This window comes from Lonchura striata, chromosome 28 (genome assembly GCF_046129695.1).
Source record: "Lonchura striata isolate bLonStr1 chromosome 28, bLonStr1.mat, whole genome shotgun sequence".
Taxonomy (NCBI): Eukaryota; Metazoa; Chordata; class Aves; order Passeriformes; family Estrildidae; genus Lonchura; species Lonchura striata.
In genome coordinates, this window is record NC_134630.1 from 3906620 (window position 1) to 3926043 (window position 19424).

A 19424-nucleotide genomic window follows, 5' to 3' on the forward strand; every position below is an offset into this window, starting at 1 on the left:
ATCATCAATCTCTGGGTCTTCATTCCTCCCATTTTCCAGGCCATTCCCTGTGAGCACTGGGAGGCTGCAGGGCAGCTGGGGAGTCATGGGCAGCCCCTCCTCAGGCAGCAGAGAAACTTCACCTCCACAAATGCAACAATAATCCACTCCCATAAAAACCTTGCGTGGTGTGGAATAAAACTCCTGTGCTGCAGAATTCAGCAGGCATTAAAGTGTCTTTTGACACAATTTTCTTGCAGATTGGACTTTTCCTTCTCAGAAATATCCATCCTGGAGGGTTTGACTCCAATGGGTGTTTTAGAGCTTTGTCCAAATGTTTGTTGTGCATTCATCCATGTGGAGGGATGAATACACAGCACACATTTTATACAACTCATTTGTTGGGATGGGCATGGCTGTAGACAAACAGGTCTGAGGAGCAAATCATTTTCCTAGTAGAAAGTGCATTTTTTTTTCATTTTCAGCCTCAGAAGACATTCCAGGAGAGAGTTCTTACCTTCAGCATTCACCTTAGTTATGAATCTAATTATTATAATGTTAATAATGATGTCTAAACAAGCCTTGGGACAGCCCCTGCAGCTGGAGGTGTTCACATGCATTGAGGTCACAGCTGTTGTTTTTGTTACCTAAAGTTGTTCCAAGCAACAGCTTTGGGAAAAGTCAGAATCCAGCTGTAATGTCACAGGCAAAACATTCTGATTTGTAAGTAGAAGTAAAATGGAAGAAGAGTGGCTGGGTGCTTAAGTAAAAACCTTTTGATAATGCTTTTTTTTTTTCAGAGAGGGGTCAGATTTTAGCATTTCCAGTGTCCAAAAGGCAGGAGCTGCAGTGTCCCAGATGTGATCCTGAGCAGATTTCTGGATAAACTGCACACAGAGCTGGCTCTCACTCACAGCAGAATAAGAAGCTGCCTCAGGCAGCAGAATCCCTTACACATGTTCCAGATGTTCTGAGTCTTCATTCACTTTAAATACTCATTTTTTTCTCAGTGTGAGGAGATTTTGGACTCCCCAATTCTTTTGTGCCTTCCAGGCTACCAGCGCCAGCTGACCTACAAGAGGCAGGATGGCTCCTACAGTGCTTTTGGGGAGAGGGACTCGTCAGGGAGCATGTGGTGAGTGGCTATTTAAAACTGACCTTAAACTATTTCAAACTGAGTTAGAAAAGTGCTAAGCATTTGTGAAACAAGAAAAAAAAACCCACACAATTGGCTGGGAAAGAGGAGTAATTTTCCAGCTTCTCTCGTGGCATCACACACAGTGGAGAGCAGAAATAATAATAAATAATGCAATAATATTCAGTGACTATGGAATTGCTGTAGAGTGCTGAGTGCTCTGACTGCATTAGCTGATGTGTTGTAGTTGATTCAGGACTCAGGAGCAGTTAGGAGAGTTAAATCTGCTAATTAGTCCAGGTTTCAGGCACAAAGTTGTAATTAAGGATCATATCTGCAACTGGAGTAGTAATTATGGGGCATTCAAGCACCTGAGTCCATTAGGGAATGGGGTTTTACCTGAAGCAGGTACAGGGAAATGTGCTGCCTCTAAAAGTGGCAGAGGTCGGTAAAAAACCAACCAAAACCAACTCAAAACCCCCCAAGGACACCCTTGTACCAACAGGATGGATTTGTGCACTATTATCTTCGGAGATACTCCTTAAATACATTTTCTATGACATCAGTTTGTTGTATATCCATAAACAATCATGTATAGTAAACTTTTTCTCTAAAGTAGTTTACATATTCTGTAAATTGTTTAGCGTGGCTCCTCCTTGGTTCTACTTTTTAGACTATGTGGATTCCTTGGTTGTGGTTTTAGTCTTTTTTTATTATAATTTTTAGTTTTGGGCCCTGGTCCTCACTGTCTTCAGTCAGTGAGTGCTGATGGTTGGCAGATCTGTACAAATGTCTTCATTATATTTTTATTGGATGTTATCCCATCCAAGCAGGCATTTTAACACAAGCACACTAATATCAGCTATTCCACTAAGCTTAAATAACAACAGAAATAAAAACTCTATCTTTATAACAAAGTTACTTGAACACCACACACTTGCAAAAAGCCAATATTATAATATGTATCTATAACACAGGGAACTTCCACCTCAGCTCCAGCATCTCCCAGTCCCTGGATGTGAAATGTGGTGACACAGAATTACTCAACACTCCAAAAATCCCCTGCCAGGCAGCAGAGTTTGCTACCCTCCCATTCTTCAGGGGCTTGTAAATGCAATGACTCAATCCCCACAAGCTGGCCAGTGCTCACACTTGTTGTCAGAGGTTTACAATTCCAAAAACACTTCTGGTGCTTTCTGAAGTCTTAATTCTGTATAAAGTGTAACACAGCTTCAGGCTTGAGGAAAGGATCTGAATTTCTTAGGTGAAATATGCTGATTCTTAACTGTAAAATATTGCTTTCTTAGCTTAAAAACTTTAATAATTTGGGATAAAAAAGAACTGCATTTCAGAGTGTGCCATAATTATGACAAGCACACCTTTGAGTTCTACTTTTCAACTTAGTTTGTTGACCTTTAATCTTTTCTTATCCAAAGCATGGACAGTGTTTGGGTGCTTTTGTGTCCCATGAACATTTTAATAACAATATTTAGTGTTTCCCCAAAATATTTTTTTTCAATTTGTGCTTTCTAAGAATATAGTTTTTTCCTTACAGGTACTTTAATCTGAATTTGTTTTTTCAGTTAGGATGGTTAATTCATTTTTACAGGTTAACAGCTTTTGTCCTCAAGTCCTTTGCTCAGTCCCGTGGGTTTATTTTCATTGACCCCAAAGAACTCACAGCTGCCAAAGACTGGATCATCCAGCACCAGAAAGAAGATGGTTCTTTCCCTGCTATGGGCAGGATACTAAACAAGGACATTCAGGTAAAAACCACCCAGGATCAACTTGCAGCAAGGACATTTTAAAAGTTATTATCAGAGCATGAAGTGATGCAGTTTGAATATGAATTTTTGCACTTGAAAGGCTGGAATGCTGCAGGGAGAACCAGGGGAATTTCAGTTCAAAAAGCTCTATCAGAACGTGTCTGTGGAGTGTCTCCAGGGGATGGAAAGCAAGGTGTGAAGTCTTACAAAATACTGCATTAAATGTGTCCTCGGGCCAGGGACAGCTGTCTCCAGCCAGTGTGGGCTTGGGTTCCTAAATTTTGTACTCCTTGTGTGCAAAGAAAAGAAATTTGGTGATGCTTCAGCTTCTCCTCTAGTTCTAACACATCCTTTGTATTGCTTCAAACTATTTTTTTTTTCCCCCAGAGTCCTTTTCTCTAGTTTTCATCCAGTGCTTTGTGTTGTTTGCCCTTCCAGGGTGGGATCCATGGGAAGATCTCCCTGACAGCTTATGTGGTTGCATCTCTTCTGGAAACAGGTGTCACTTCTGAGGTAACAAAAGCTTGGTTAAAACAGCTCCAAAAATTCTCTCTATTCTTTTTTTTTTTAATCTTCATTTTGCTGCTCTTTGCCTTCAGAGGTTCTGTGCTCTCTAGAATGACTGACAGCATCCAGGGAAGAGAGGCTGCTGGAAAGCCTTGGGATTGTTCTGAAGTTAAAGAATCTGTTCTGAAGTTGTTCAAGGTGGTCTCCCACCCTCCAGCCATCAGCTCATGATTATTTCACCAGAGCAAAACACCTCCCTGCAGCTCCATCCCTCAACCCCTCCCAGAAATTCCTGCAAAAAGAGTTTTCTGCCTCTTAGCTTCAAGCTGTGAGTGCAGCCTGTGCAGATCCTGCTCTCCTGCCTGTAGAGACTCAGAAATCCTGGCTTGGTGCTAAGAGCAGTTTAACTTTGGGATCCACAGCACTCCTGTGGTCTGGCTTGGCTGCAGTGGCCAAAATGCTACTGCTGTTAGATTACAGTGCCTTTGGAGAGCTGAGCTCCTGCTCTGTGCTGGACTGAGGGCTCTGCAGAAAAATGTTTCTGTTCTTTGCAATGAGACAGAGCAAGAACGCTGCAAAAAAGAGGAGCAGCTATGTAGGAATGGCCAACTCCACTGGAAAAAAACCCCCAATTTTCCAGTATAACTGGTGTTTTAGGGACTCCTCCTTAAAACTCCTGATAAAGCAGTGCTCCTGCCCTCTGATGTGTTTCTGCCAGCAGGCAGTTGCACTCGGATGGAGCTGTTTAGATAAGATTATGGTGGCACATTCCCACTAACTAGGACTGGGAAGATGCTCCCATGCAGATGCTCCCCTGCCCTTCAGCCAAGGGGAGGGCAGTGGTGGCTGTGCACAGGCAGAGCTGCCTGGGAGATGAAAAGAGGAGGTGCAGTGGATGTTGCAGCATCCCTTGGAGATCTGCTCTCACACAAAAGGGCCCATTCAGGCACAGCCCCGTGAGTTTGTGGAGGTGTCAGAACAGCCAGTGCCCATTCAGGACCTCTGATAACCTCAGCACTCCTCACCCATCCCTGTGGAGCCTGAAGAGTGAGCCCAGGCTGCTGTTGCAGGCAGATGCCCCCTAACCCCCTGTCCTTGTTGGAGTGGAAGGCTTTCAACCTTATTAAAAATTCAGAAAACCCTGCAGAGCTCAGGGAGTAACTTCCTGCCTCCCTGTGAGCAGTGTCCCCCTCTGAGCAGTGATGTGATGCTCTCTCTGGGCTGCTGTGTCAGGGCAGCCCCAGCAGTGCAGTTTCTGTGGATTCCAATGGTTTTCCTAGAGGAGATTTGTTGAGTGTTCCTAATGATCTTAGCTAGGAAATGAGGAAGGGGAAGGTTAGTGCCACAGGGAAATCAAAGGAAACCAAATTACATCAAGTCCAATTAAATTGTTTCTATAAATTATCAGAGCCACGTTCCTGCATGGTGAGGTCATTGGGGGAGTTAATAAAACATGTTTGTTGGCTGCAGGGACCCCTGGGAACCTTGGCCTTTATTATCCTCTGGCGTCTGCCAGACGCTCCAGAGTGTCAGGAACACAATCAAACCTCCAGCACAGAACTCGCCCCTGCCCTGCTCATCTGCTGCCTTGCAGGGGCACAGAATTTCTTCAGCTTTAGGGAGGAAAATGTGTGTCTCAGTGTTAGCCTAAATCATTATTTCTCTGCTCTTTGCACCTTTTTTTTTTTTTTTTGGAATTTTTGATGCATGGCTATTCTCATGGTGTCCAATGTGTCCTCAAAGCATCCATGCTGTTCTGCAGAGAGAGCAAAATGCATCATTCTGAGTTTATTGTGTGTTTTTTGTTTGGTTTTTGTTCGGTTGTTGTTTCTTTTTTTTTTTTTTAAATGAATAAAGCAATTCTAACTCCTGAGACTGGTACATCTGCCTGGGCTCTTTCCCCTGTGAATGTAGGAAGAAAGAACAGCTGTAGACAAAGCCAAACACTTCCTGGAGTCCAACCTGTACTCAGCAGAAGATCCCTACACCACTGCCCTGAGCGCCTACGCCCTGAGCCTGCTGCACAGCCCCAGTGCAGCTGCAGTGCTGCGCAGGATGAACAGCATGGCCATCACCCAAGGTAGGAGCTGCAGCCCTGCCTCTGCCCTCACACCTGAAACACAGATGAAAAAGCAACCCCACAATTCCAATAAAGATCTGTAGGGAATGGGTTTGTTTATTCACAGCGCTGTGGATGCAATGTGGGGACTCGTTCCCTTCGATGGACATGAGCACCTCTGAGAATTCCCCATCCTTTTTTATTGCCCTGACTAATTTCTAGATGCATAGAATTTCACAATAGGTTAATGCATATTCATTGTGCTGATTTCACATTACATTTATAGCTAGTTACACTTGTACTGCTTTTGCCAGAAAGTACAGAAAGAACTCCTGGGTCACTCTGCCCTGTCCCTTTCAAGGTCTGAGGAGTCTTTCTTATCTCTTATCTTTTAGTGTGGAAATTTGCATTCTTTTTCTTTAGATGGGGTAGTTTTGCTAGGCCTGCAGTTATCAGACTAAACAGCATATTTAGCAAGCTCAAAGTGGCACATTTCACCTAAATTTAAATAGATTTCTACCCTGTTAAATTTTCACTCTGTCTCACACCAACCCAACACAACCTGTGTGAGCTGCTGCAGAGCATGGGGCCTGGGGGATGAGGATTCCTCACTGGCAGGTTCTGCAGTTTCACTGAAAGAGGCTGATTTTATGGAGAAAAAAAAAAAGAAAAATCCCATCTCTCTAAAGTTATAACATTTGTGTTCATATGGACTAATGCAAGGAAATAATCCATTTCCTGTCATATTTGGGCTACCACGAAGTTCCTTTGTGCCTTCTTTAGGATCAGACCCTTGGTTAGGATCCTTTAAATCCTATCAGAAGAGGAACACCAAACAGGACAAACTCTAAATCTGGATTTTTTTTCAGTACATTATAAAGAAAAAAATAAGAAAACAAAGAGGCAAGATTTTCATACAAACCCAAGGTGGCACAGTTTGGCTTTGTAAGGCAAGGGTGCTCCTGGTTCTCTTTGGAGAGGGCTCCTGAAGGAAGGCAGGTGCAGAAGAATCACAGAATATCCTGAATTGCAAGGGACCAGCTCGAGAGTGAGTGGCTCACACAGAGATCAGAGCCACAGCCCTGGTGTTCAGTTCAGCTCTTTAACAGCAGAGTGATTTTGAGCTGTTCAGAGGCTCTGCAGTGCCCTGTAACACCTCACATTCCCTGCTGGTGTATTTTAATCCAAAATCCAAGAGCCACCTGATTTGTCACATTGAATCATCTCTGTCATTCCAAAGGGAGCCCCTTGCCCAGGGTCTGGGTGTCCAAAAGGAGGGACAGTGCAGCTCAGGGCATGGAGCCAATGCAAAAGTAGGATTTGACTCTTCCCATGCCCAGAGGCTCCTGCTCCAATAACTCCCCTGTCCCACTGCCCTCTTCTCCTAGATGGATTTACACACTGGAGCCTCACAGGAACCCTTGTCACTGATGAAGACACTTTCATGGGATTTAATGATGGACTCTCTCAATCAGGTATTTGGGAACCTGCAGGGCAGAGAAAATGGAAGGGGCTGCCTTATCAACCTGCACGTATTGCAGTGAATTGTTTATAAAATACAAGGTATCCTGAAATTGTCACTCACTCAGGGAAGGGTCCAGAGAAAAAGAGAGCTCAGAAAATGCAGGTAACATGCTGAAAGAATAAATGAGAGACAGAGCAAGATGTGGTCCAGACAGGACAGATTTTTCAGCCCCAGTTGTCTCATCAGCTTTCACTCCAATTTTATAAAGACAAAATCTCACGTAGATCTCACTCTTCTGTCAGGGAGTAATAATTCAAAATGGAAATTGGAGAGAATTTAAATGTATTTCATTTTAGAGCTATTTATCTTTGTGTTTTGAAATGGACCTAAGGATTGTATCACTGACACTTCAGCTGGTTTTTCTAGACTTTGGCTGTTAAAGCCACAGAAACAGTGAACGATGCTGTAATTTTCAAGCCACTTAAAGCCATTGACTCTTTGGATATGATATAGGTGCATCAATGTTCAAGAGGGATCTGAGTGGATATTGTATGAAAATCTCTAGGGCAGGACAACAGTGTGGGCAGCAGCAGAGTAGAACTGGAGTGGGAGAAATTACTTGTGGGATACAGTTAAGAAAAAGGAGTTTATCTATTATGTGAATATCTTTATTACTGGTTATCTATTGACTGAAGGGAGGCTGATGTTGAAAGCAGAGATATCGCAGGGAGGTGAAGCACTTTGGGTGCACACATTTTAACTTCCTTTTTCCTGTGTTTACTTCTACAGACTCGTAACTTTTTAGAATTATTTTTCAGTTAGTAAATATTTGTAGAACTACCTCTAGACCTGCCTGGATTCTCATTTCTAGGTGGTCTTTTGATATTTTTCTCTAAATTCACCCCTCTTTCAGTTGTTTCTGCAGAGGTGGAAATGACATCTTATGCCCTTCTGACCTACACACTCCTGGGAGACGTGGCCTCTGCACTCCCTGTAGTCAAGTGGCTCTCCCAGCAGAGGAATGCACTGGGAGGATTCTCATCTACTCAGGTGGGCAGCCTCTGCAAAAGGTAGCTGGGATGCATGCACTGTCAATTAATTCAGCAATGTGGAGTTTCCTGACAGGATCTGTTTGTGCTCTGGTAAGAAGAAAATCTTTCCAGCGCTCTTTACTTCTTCCTCCTCGGACTGGTAATTTGAAAGGAACCCAGAGTTTGTCCTCACAGGTGCCTTTGATAGGAAAAGTGAGCAAAACTTGATGTTTCTTTTGCCATATGAATTAATAAGGGAGATCCTGCCACCTGGAGCTGAGCAGAGGTGTTTGGAAGTTTGCTGTGCTCCTGTATTCTTCACTGTTCTGATTTCTCCCTCTTCTGGCCCCCAGGACACCTGTGTGGCCCTGCAGGCTCTGGCTGAATATGCCATCCTTTCTTATGTTGGAGGAGTCAACCTGACCATTTCCTTGGCTTCTACTAACCTGGACTACCAGGAGACCTTTGAGCTTAACAAGATGAATAAAAAAGTCCTTCAGACTGCAGTGGTAGGTGGTTTTGTGCAGGCAGATTTTTAAAGCGATCCACGTGAGCTGGGCTCTGAATGAGGACTTGGATCAGGGCTGGTAAAAGCAAAAGTTAAGCGCTGAGACCTGTGGGACTTTCTGTGGGGTTGTGGCTGGATGCTGCTGTGAAGGAGGCAGCACTCCTAATTAAAGGCATTTTTCACCACAGCCAATGCCTGGTGTTTATTTTGTGCTGCTGTTTGTCTCTGCCGTTGTAAGTGCAGGTGGTGAAGAGACTAAGCCATGCTCCCTTCACTTCTGCAGGGCCCTTTATGAAGGTATTTTGTACAGAACAGAGCTAAATTTAATATTCATTTCCATTCTGAGTGCCATGTCTTGTCTGTGTCTCACTTGTGCATTCTCCCCAGATCCCCAGTATTCCAACAGGGCTGTTTGTGAGTGCCAAAGGTGAAGGCTGCTGTCTGATGCAGGTAAGCTTGTCACGGGGCTGGAGAAAGCATGGCAGCAGTTGATCTCTAACCTCACAGCCTTGTTTGCTGTTTTTGTAATCCCACTTTGCTGCAAGGAAGGACTTACACTTGGAATTTCTCTCCAGTAATGTGGTGTAGCTTTAATTTGAGAAGTGAATGTGTAGATGTCTGTGTAAGCTCTGACAGAGCTTATATAGAGATAGAACTGTGGAATGAAACCTCTGTTACCTCTGTGCCTGCCATTTTCCCCCCTCTGAAGAGACCTGATGTCTGTGCTGGATGTTTTTAGACACTTGAAAACATTGGAGCTGTTTTGCTTTCCCCTCTTCCCTCTGCAGATCGATGTCACTTACAACGTACCCGATCCTATAGCCAAACCAGCCTTCCAGCTCCTGGTGAACCTGAAGGAGCCCAAGGCAGAGCAGCCCCTGCCAGCCCCAGCCCCGCTGCGCTCGGGCTCCGCCGCCCAGCGCCGCCCCGGAGCCCTGCACAGGGACAGGGCCCTGGGGGACGACGAGGACCCGGCCTCAGACCAGGACCACCGAGAGTACAAAGTCATCCTGGAGACCTGCACGAGGTAGGGAATGCCAGCCCTGCTCCCCATGGAACTCTCCGTTTGCTGGTCTTGTTGTGCACAGCCCCTCTGTGGCAGGAAAGCGCGGCGTTCTCTCTTCTGCGCTGTCCAGGTCTCGGGAGTTTCAGCAGAATGTTCAGTGGGTTGTAGGACACAGTCATTCCAAATTACAAATGTGATGTGGTTTCCTTGTGTAAGGATGAAAAGAAACAGTTCTGGATTATTTTCACCACTTGGGTTCTAGGACAGAGCCATTCCAAGGTCATTCTTGATCTTCAGTGCCAATAAGAGAAATAAGAAAAACGCCTTAGCACTGAGTTTCATTATTGCCTCTCCAAACCCTGAAAATTACAAATGTGGTGTGGTTTCCTTGTGTAAGGATGAAAATTAAAAGTTCTGGATTATTTTCACCACTTGGGTTCTAGGACAGAGCCATTCCAAGGTCATTCTTGATCTTCAGTACCAATAAGAGAAATAAGAAAAACGCCTTAGCACTGAGTTTCATTTTTGCCTCTCCAAACCCTGAAAATTGCAAATGTGGTGTGATTTGCTTGCATAAGGATGAAAAGAAAAAGTTCTGGATTATTTTCACCACTCTGCTGTAAGACAGAGCCATTCCAAGGTCATTCTTGATCATTTCAGTGCTAAGTGTGTCTCAAAGGTAGGGAAATAAGAAAAAAAGCCTTGAGGTTTTATCACTGAGCTTCATTATTGCCTCTGCAAACCCTGGAAATTACAAATGTGATGTTATTTGCTTGTATAAGGATGAAAAGAAAAAGTTCTGGACTATTTTCTTAAAAGCTTCAAAGAGCAAGGTAAATTCAACTGGTTAAATAATATCTTAATTGTCTCAATAGTTTTATAAATATTACTGACTTGACTTTGTTATTTGAGCTCCTTAGTGGTTCAGTTTTGGATGTCAAAAACCTAACAGAAGATACTTTTTGCCATGGTATGAATTTGGAATATATGGTAAAGGCACAATACATGCAGATATTAATAAACTTTTAAATTCCTTATCTCCTTGCTCCATATAATGAAATGTAAAATAACTGTTAAAAGTGGCATGATCCAGAAGTTTCATTTCTAGCTCTCAAAGCACTTCTCAGAGACATGAGCAGTTCTGTCTGATTTTATAGATTGGAAAACTCAAGTTATTGTGAGAAAACAGCTTGGCTATAGACAAACAGCAGCAAGAATAGTTTCTGACCTGGATTAAATCCACTTACAAGTTTTGCTCAAACACCTTGGTACTGCTGCAGTCATCAGGGGTTGCTGATCTCTTTAGAAAGCATTTGGCTTTTTAGGGAGGTTATTGGGAATTTGACCCAAGAGAGATAAAGCCACAACCAGAGGAAACAGAGAGGGCTCACAGCATCCTGCTGTGCAACAGGAGAAACCATTCCCAAGAAATTCAGAACTAATTTCATGTTTCATAGCAGGTGAGGGGGCTGCTGCTTCCCTGAGCTCCAACAGGAGAATTCCAAAGAGTGCCTCAGATGGAAATGGAAAATGGTGGCTGCCCTATCAGAGCTTAATGGGAAATCCTGGCTTCCCCTATCAGTTTCTGTCCCTTCCTTCCTGCAGAGGCGAGGGCACACAGAGCCTGCAGACCTGAGCAGAGCTGCAGGGCCCCAGCAAAAGATGGGATTTGTTTTCCCTGGCCCACGGGCACTGCCCCCAAGTGTCACTGTGCCAACTTCTTCTCCCCTGCCTGAGCCCTCAGCCTGTTTTGGGGAGAGGATAAAATTCCACAGTCGTGTCAGATGCTGAGGGGGCTGCCCTGCATCAGCACAACCTCTCTGCTGATACTTCTGAAACTTCTGCCCTGGGAATTGCTGCAGCTGAGACAGAAATTTGAGAGGAAGCCCAGTGCAAGGAGATGGATTGCTTGGAAAGGAAACAAAAGCAAATGAAATCTTCCTTTCCTCCCCTTCTTCCTGTAATGATGCTCTCAGCTCCATCATCATCTTGCTGGGGCAGTGTGAAGAGAGGAGTGCAGCTCAGGATGACAACTGAGATATTTTGAGCTGGGGGTGTTCTCAGAATGTGATGAAGTGTTGTCATGCCCTGTCACATCCCCGGGGCACTGCTGCAGGGTTAGAGAGAACACAGGGTGGAAAATAGAAAGCTGTGATGTGTAACAGGCTGGGGAGATGCAGGCAAAGGGATCCTGGATGATTTATTTGGGAGTGTGGGTCTGTTTGAATACACTTTGCATATTTTTTTATGCCCATTACCAAGAGGAGCATGGAGTTAGATGGGAATTAAGGAGGTTTAATGTCTCTGGGAGCCCTGAGTGCCTCACCCAGAGCCAGCTGGCTCTGTCCCAAGGCCACCTGATGCTACTGTGAGCCTGGCAGATTTGGTGCTGGAAGCTGTGGGAGTTTGTGTTCTCAGTGCTGGGCACCAGCTGATGAGCCCTGCTGGGCCCAGCTCAGGTGGGGCACAGCAAACAGGTGAGCTGCCAAGGAGGGAGGGCTGGCAGCTGCTGGCAGCACAGAGAAAAGGAGCTTTGTTCTGGGATTCCAGGAGCTGCTTAGGATGGGCACTCCTCTGCCATGCTGCAACATTTGACATTTTGCCCCAGCAGCCCTTCTCTCCAAGCCTTCCTGTGTGCGGGGATTTTGTGCACATTTATAACAACTCGATTTCACAGATTTTTCTGAGTTTTCAGTTATACTCTAGGGGATGATACAGGCAGTGATTTAACACCAGCGAGGCAGTTACTTTGCTGACTCGTTAGCAAAAGCTCTTTTCTCAGTGCCAGGGGTGAAACAGGCATTTATGAAACCCCAGGATTGAATGACCTTGCCTGGTGTTGGGAATTAGCATCCCTCTCCCACCACAGTCCATCTACAGCCCTTCTCTCAGGGTGGAACAGACGTTTCTCCTACTTCAAGGGTTTGTTTCCTTTTACCAAGAGCATTTTCTCAGTGATTAATTGAAAAAGAAAGCAATCAGCCCCACAGGTGGCTGCATCCCTCTGCTTTTCTGCCTCTGTGTTCCAGGACATCTCCTACCCCCTGTGAGCTGAGCATCATTTTGTTAAACAAAAGCAGAAAAAAGGATTTTTAAGAACCAGCTTGTGGACTGTGGCTTTCCCCAAGCACTTTAACGAGGAGAGCCTTTTATTATGTTATTTTTTTTCTTCTGGAGTTGGCTTCTCCATTCTGAGTTGTCCATAGATCTTGAGTGTGTTCCCATTTTTCTCTCTTTTTGTTCCCATGGGAAGATGGCTGCACTCTGGATCCTCAAACATGGCAGTGTTGGAAGTGCCTTTGTTCTCAGGGTTTCGGGCAGATATTGAGAGCCTGGAACAGGTAAGGGGATGGGATCAATGGGGTGGGATGGATGGGATGGGATGGGATAGATGGGATGGATGAGATCGATGGGATCAGTGGGATGGATGGGATGAGATCAATAGGATGGGATCAATGAGATGGGATTTATGGGATCAGTGGGATGGGATCGATGGGGTGGGATGGGATCAATGGGATGGGGGTGCAGGGCTGGGATGTGGATCTCTGACTGGGAGGGGTTCCCTCCAAGGGGCAAGAGAAGCCCATAGAGTGTCAGAGCACTGCTGAAAAGATGCAATTAAAATTGGGAAAGGGGAGGAAGAGATTTCACTTGTCAAAAAATCTCTCTGAAATGAGGGAACAGACGTTGTGAGCAGGCTGAGCAAAGCCAACCCAGCCAAGCCAAGGTTTTTCTGAGCCAGTGCACAGTAATTAACTGAGACCCCTTGGAAAAGCTGAGGTGCAAATGTGCTCTAACAGGAGCTGTTTATGGCTGCTTAGTGAGCTGTGTTATCTCCAACATCTGGATCCCATTTCTTTGGAGGCTCTGTGTCTTGGAATTTTTTGCCCTTTTTATTTTTTTTCCCTTCTCTCTGGGAGAACATCGTGTTTCTTGCAGCCAAGCTGAGGTGGACAGAATGTGCCTCGTGCCCAGCCAGCCCTTCAGGGCAGATGAACTGTAATCTTGAGCTTTACTTTAGATTTGTGGGAGTATTCCATTCATTACAACTCATTACATTTTGTGGAACGTTGCATTCACTGGTGGGGTTCTTATGCTGCAAAGATTTTATTTTTTTTTTTAAGGACTGTTTAACTGAAGAGGTGTAAAATTTTTGCATCCTTGAGAGCTGGTAAAGAGCTAAAAAATATTTTGCTTCTAAAGGAACTCTTCTGTTAATAACTTTATTTCATTATATTGGGAAGGGAAGAATTTTAAAGTAGAACCATTGTGAAGTTTAATTTGATATCATAATTCAAGGAAGAGTGCACATTGCTTTATCTTCTCTAGGATTTCACTTGATTTGGTTGATTTATAATTGAAACACCATTGCATTTTCTTGGAGGAAAAAGCCCTCTGGAGGGGTTTACAATCCGTGTCAGAAGCTGCTGTCAGATGTCTCCTGGGGTGTCCCTGAAGCCACAGAAATTTTTGTATTAATCCCTGAGAAGCAATTGCATCCTCTCAGAACAGGGGATCAGATATTAAATTATTCCTATAAAGAGGAAAACTGCAGTTATTTACATCCATTCACACGTGGAGAAATCTATTTTCAAATCCACAAGCATGCAAAATTGATCAGTTTTTATTTGCCTGTGAGTCTGATATTCTCTCTCATGCGACCGACTGAATATGGCTGTTCAGGTGGGAGCAGGAGTTCTCCAGCATCCCCATGGGAAGAGAAAAGAGGAAAATTTAGGTGAGGGGGCCTGCAGTGGGTTTGGTTCCTGCTTCCCCCCTCTGCTGAAGGTGCTGGAGCGATGCTCATGCGTGCAGTGCTGTCAAATATATTCTCTTCCATGGTCATTCATGTAAATGACAGCAGAAAAAATATGGATGAGAACCAGAGAGAGCTCCAAATGTCCCAGGAGGAGAACAACAGGATAACTTTATGGTGTTAAACCTATGGAATGTTCTGTGAGCAGAGGGAAAGGGTCGAAAGAAAGAGCATGAAGGGTTTTCACTGCAGAAGAACGGGAAAGTTCTTAAGGAATATATCCTTGTACTCCAATTTTTTTCCCTTTTTTCCCCTTTTTTCCCTCTTTTCCCTTTTTTTTTCCTTTTCCTTTTCCCCATTTTTTTCCTTTTTTCCCTTTTTCCAATTTTTTCCTTTTCCCTTTTTTCCTTTCTCCTTTTTTAATTTTTTCTCCTTTTTTCCCTTTCTTCCCCTTTTTCCCTTTTTTACCCCTTTTCTCCTTTCTTTCCCCTTTTTCCTTTTTTTTCCTTTCCCCTCCTTTTTTTACATTTTCTCCTTTTTTAATATTTTTCTTTTTCTATTTATTTTTAATTTTAGGTTTTTTCCTTTTCCTTTTCCTTTTTCCTTTTTCCTTTTTCCTTTTTCCTTTTTTCTTTTTTTTCCTGCAGTGGGCAAAGAAGAAATAACAAATTTGGGTGAATATCTCTTTTCCTGATATCAGCTGAGAGTTTCTAAGCTGAGGAACCAGAGAAAATCCCACTTGCCCTCGCGTCACTGACCCTGAACACTTTCCCCTTTTCCAGAGCAGCTCTGGGGCTGGTGGCACCCAGGTGTCCCAGGGAAGGCCTTGGGCCCCAGCCAGGCTCAGTCTGTGTGCAGTGACTGCTCACAGGCTCCTCCTGTGCTGTGGGTGATGGTTTGCCCTGCCCTGTGCTCTGGGTGTGTTCTGAGCAGAGGAACACTGAGAAAAATTGGGAATAAATGATTAACATGGGGCTGTGCTGTCTCCAAGGGACACTGATGATGGTATCACAAGGAACTGGCTGTGTGATGTGCTCTGACACTTGGTTTGCAGTAGATCCCAGGATGGTTTGGGTTGGAAGGGATCTTAAAATTCATCCAGATTCCATCCCTGCCATGGCAGGGACACCTCCCACTGTCCCAGGCTGCTCCCAGCCCTGCCCGGCCTGGCCTTGGGCACCCTGTACCAAGAATTTCTGTCATAAATGTGTGAGCCAAGAAGGCTCTGCTGCTCCCATAACAGATCGGAATAGGGGGAGATTTTCCTTAATTGGGAAGGATTTTACATCTTCAAGAGGGAATGTTCCCTTGAAGAACTGAATTCCATGTTTTTTTATCAGAGAAACCCTTTTGCATCTCTAAAAATGAAATGTGGTGACAAAGCCCAAGCTTATCTATGGGCAGGCAGATCCAGCCCCGCCTGATCCTCCTCTGCCAGGGAGAGCTCAGAGCCTGAGGGGGCTCCAGGAGAGCTGGAGAGGGACTGGGGATAAAAGGGATGGAGGGGCAGGACACAGGGAATGGCTCCCACTGGGAAATGGGAGATTTTTGTGGGAGATCGGGCAGGAATTGTTCCTGGCAGGGTGGGCAGGCCCTGGCACAGGGTGCCCACCCTGGATCCCTGGCAGTGCCAAGGCCAGGCTGGACGGGGCTGGGAGCAGCCTGGGACAGTGTCCCTGCCATGGCAGGGCTGGCACTGGACGAATTTTAAGATCCCTTCCAACCCAAACCATCCTGGGATTTCTTCATGGCTTCCAAACGAGGGCCCAACACGAAATTCACCCCCTGAAGCCTCACCACATGCTTTGGACACCACCCTGAGCAGCAGCAAGTCCCACCTTTGGCCCTGCTGCCTTTTCCCTGCCCTGCTGAGGAGGGGCTGGGCTGTAAATCAGGATTTTCTGGGATTTTCCCTCAGCCCAGGCTGGGAGCAGCCCCACGTGCAGCCCCAGGGCAGCGCTGCTTAATGAGGGCTCTGTGCACACCCCGGCCACAAATCCTCCTAATAATGCTGGATGTCGACAGGGTCAGGAGGTCAGCCCAGGCTGGGATCTATCAAACCTCACCAGAAAAATGCAGTTTTAGCTGAGCCCAGCAGTTCCCGGTGGCGCCGGCGTCTCCAGGCCCTCATAAAAGGCCTGTCTGCAGCCATGGACTGCTGAGTAATAACAGCCACCAGCAGGCCCCTAAAATTATAAGGACAAATTAAATTGGCCCTTTCCATATTGTGTGGGACTTAAACACATGTTGCTTTGCTTGTTACAGGAATAGCAGGAAGCTGGGGAGCAGGGGTTTACAAGTAGGAGCACTCTGCTGAGGGGAGGCACAGCTAAAGCTGCTGCTGGCAGGTTTGGGCAAATTCCAGTGTTTAGAAAGAAGCAATGCTGTTTGTTTTGTGTCATTCTAAAGAATAATTACAGTTATCATTATTATATTTATTAGTTATTATTATTGTTGTTGTTGTTGTTGTCTTTTTTTATTCCCATTTCCACAGAGATTTTAGCCTACAATCTCAAAGTAACTTAAGAACATTAAAAATTTAATTTAAAAAAAACCCACAAGAATATCCCTATGTTATAAATGGGGGTGTCTGACAGGTTGAAGTAATTAGGATGCTTTGGAGAATAGAATTATAGAATAGAGTGCTCTGGCCCTATCTTGGCTCCCAAACTTTGATTAAAACACAGAAGTCCTTTTCCACAAACCCTCATCTTCCCCAACTTCAGTATTAGATATTTTCCACGTGCCAGATGCATTCTGAATAAAAATTATCAAAATAATAATGCTTGATCAGGCAGGACAGTCACGGTATTGAGATGTTCCAAGTGCAGAAATCATAGGAGGAACTTCTGGAAAATCGAAAAGAAAGGTTTGGAGATGTGGGAAGAGCCCTTAGATGGTTTTCAGATGTTCCTTAGATAAAAGCAGAAGAAGTGGGTCTGTGGGCCTGCCTGGTACAATGCAAACCCCAAATTCCAAATCCTTGGGCCTCGAAGGGAGAGCAGATGAGGAGCAGAGGCCTGGCCTGACCCCATTTGTCAAAAGGGAGGATGCCTGGGGCTCTTTCAAATGGCTGCTCTTTTCAAATGTGAGGATTAATTTTCCTGGCAGAAGAATGTTTTGGATTATTCAGCTGCTGGGAGGAGGGGACCTTCAATACCCAGTGAGATTCCCTGGTGGTCTGAGGGGTGTAAGTAAATAAGAGACTTCATTGAGTGGTTTGGGGTCTCTGAGGTCTTGCTGGAGCCTTGGTACTGGAAACAATCTGGGAGCTGCTGGATGAGGTCATGGATGAGGCATCAGAGGGTCCCAGGGGCATAAGGAAAAACCCTCAGCTGATGCACCTGATGCAAGAATTCCCAGCAGGACACAGGTGGCTTCTCCTCCTCACTCATGTGACAGCAACTTCAATCTCTTTGCATTTTCCCTCTCTTATTAAAACACCCTTTTCCAGCTGAAGAAATCCTTGGAGTTTAATAGCTGATGAGTTTTCTAAGCTGCCTGAAGTGTTACTTATTCTCTCATTTCTACCTGTTTTCTATAAAATGAGATTAAATGAAACACAATGATTTTTAATTTTTTTTCTTTTTACCCCCCAGTTATTGATGAACAAGCAAATTGGGTTAAAAAGATATGAAGTGGATGGAAGAAAAGTCCTGTTTTATTTTGATGAGGTAATGGATTTGTTTCTTATAATTATGTTGGATTTTGATGAGAGGCAAATGAGCAGGGGATGAAGCAGAGTGTTGGGGGTCCCTCAGGGGTGAGGATCACCCTGCAGCTTTAAGTGGCCTCTTGCTTGAGCTTCTTTTGCTGCAGGTGGGGGTTGTGGTTTTGCTTGGAAACCAAAGTACAACAGAGGCAGGTGATTCTCTTCAGCCCATGGAGTGGTTTTGGCTGGATATCACTTAGATTTTTGCCTTGAAATAATCTGATTTTCAGGTCCAACTAGCAGTGCTAAATGCAGAATAATTAAATCTCACGGCACAGACATGAGAGTGGAAGGTGAGTTCTCTCTTGGCTTGGTCAGCAGCAGGAAATTGGTGGTTGTGGGCAAGGAACACAGGTGGGGTGTCTGCCATTGCTCTGTGGCAAAATGTGCTTTAAAGGTCAGCAAAGCATCCTGGTTTAGTTCACCCTGTTTGGTTTTTATTCATTACCTCTGTCCCTATGCTTGGAGTATTGGAGGTGCCTTTGTACTTGGCATTTGGGGCACATGCCGTGTTCATTCATCTTCACTTCAAGTGTAGTTTCTGAGTCTTTTACACCATTTCACACAGATTCCCAGCCAGTGCATGACCTGTGTGAAGTTCCAAGCTTTCAGAGAGCACATAGTTGGGAAAACAGCCCCTGTTCCTATCAAAGTGTACGATTACTACGAGCCAGGTTTGTGCCTGTTTCCCTTTGATCCCTGCTGACACCAGATCTGCAGGCAGGAGGCTCAGCTGTGATTTCTCCTCCTTGCTGCAGCTTTTGAAGCCACTCGTTTCTACAACGTGAGTGAGAACAGCCCCCTGGCCAGGGAGCTCTGTGATGGCCCAACCTGCAACGAGGTGGAAAGCTCAGCCAGCCAGTGGGTTGGTGAGTTACCCCAAAACCACACAGATCTTTAGGAAAAACGACACCCGCAGCTGTTACGAACTCAAAATATTTAGACAAATGTTATGTTTCACCCTCTATGTTACTGGAAGTTCCACAAAAGTTTGAGGGTTTGCAGTGTTAAAGTCACAACAAACAGAGCAGTGGTGATCTTCAGGCATCAAAGTGACTGTGATTTGCTTCAGAGGCAAGATAAAATGTCTAATTCTAGAAAAACCTGCACATGGGGAGCTGTGTCAGTAAAAGAGGAGGTAAAAAATCCTTAGCACGAAGTTTGGTTTTCTTTCTCTCCAGTATTTTGCAGTGGAGTTCCACAATTAACTATAGGAAGATTGAACAATTTCATATATCCGTGAAAGGAATAAGTTGCCCCAGAAGCTGTTGTTCCTTTCTGTGCTCTGTGGCGAAAAAACAGTTGCTTTATCCCAAGTCAGGAAGCTGTTGCACCATCTTTCAAAAAGGCAACTTTATTCCCAGAGCTTTTAATTCTCTCAAGTTTGTAAATCCCTCTTAGAAATCTTCAAGAATTCAACACAAAAACTGATGATCAGTGAAATATTTCCATTCCACCTTCCTCGTGCTGTGCAAAACTGACTGGGATTTCTTTAATCCC

At 44.7% G+C, this 19424-nt stretch overlaps 2 protein-coding genes across 2 annotated transcripts in view; both read left to right on the forward strand.

Annotated features, from left to right (window-relative positions):
- MED26 (mediator complex subunit 26) overlaps positions 1 to 19424 on the forward strand; it is a 205820-nt gene that overhangs the window by 107761 nt on the left and 78635 nt on the right. The window lies entirely within an intron of this gene.
- The window catches only part of CPAMD8 (C3 and PZP like alpha-2-macroglobulin domain containing 8), a 50236-nt gene that overhangs the window by 24249 nt on the left and 6563 nt on the right, over positions 1 to 19424 (forward strand). The window contains exons 27-39 of the mRNA XM_077788729.1: positions 1033 to 1114; positions 2724 to 2880; positions 3319 to 3393; positions 5302 to 5467; positions 6835 to 6921; positions 7825 to 7961; positions 8296 to 8451; positions 8838 to 8900; positions 9239 to 9477; positions 12710 to 12797; positions 17812 to 17886; positions 18493 to 18598; positions 18683 to 18793. Of these exons, the coding sequence (XP_077644855.1) occupies positions 1033 to 1114; positions 2724 to 2880; positions 3319 to 3393; positions 5302 to 5467; positions 6835 to 6921; positions 7825 to 7961; positions 8296 to 8451; positions 8838 to 8900; positions 9239 to 9477; positions 12710 to 12797; positions 17812 to 17886; positions 18493 to 18598; positions 18683 to 18793 (1542 nt within the window). The remainder of the gene's footprint in view (positions 1 to 1032; positions 1115 to 2723; positions 2881 to 3318; positions 3394 to 5301; positions 5468 to 6834; positions 6922 to 7824; positions 7962 to 8295; positions 8452 to 8837; positions 8901 to 9238; positions 9478 to 12709; positions 12798 to 17811; positions 17887 to 18492; positions 18599 to 18682; positions 18794 to 19424) is intronic.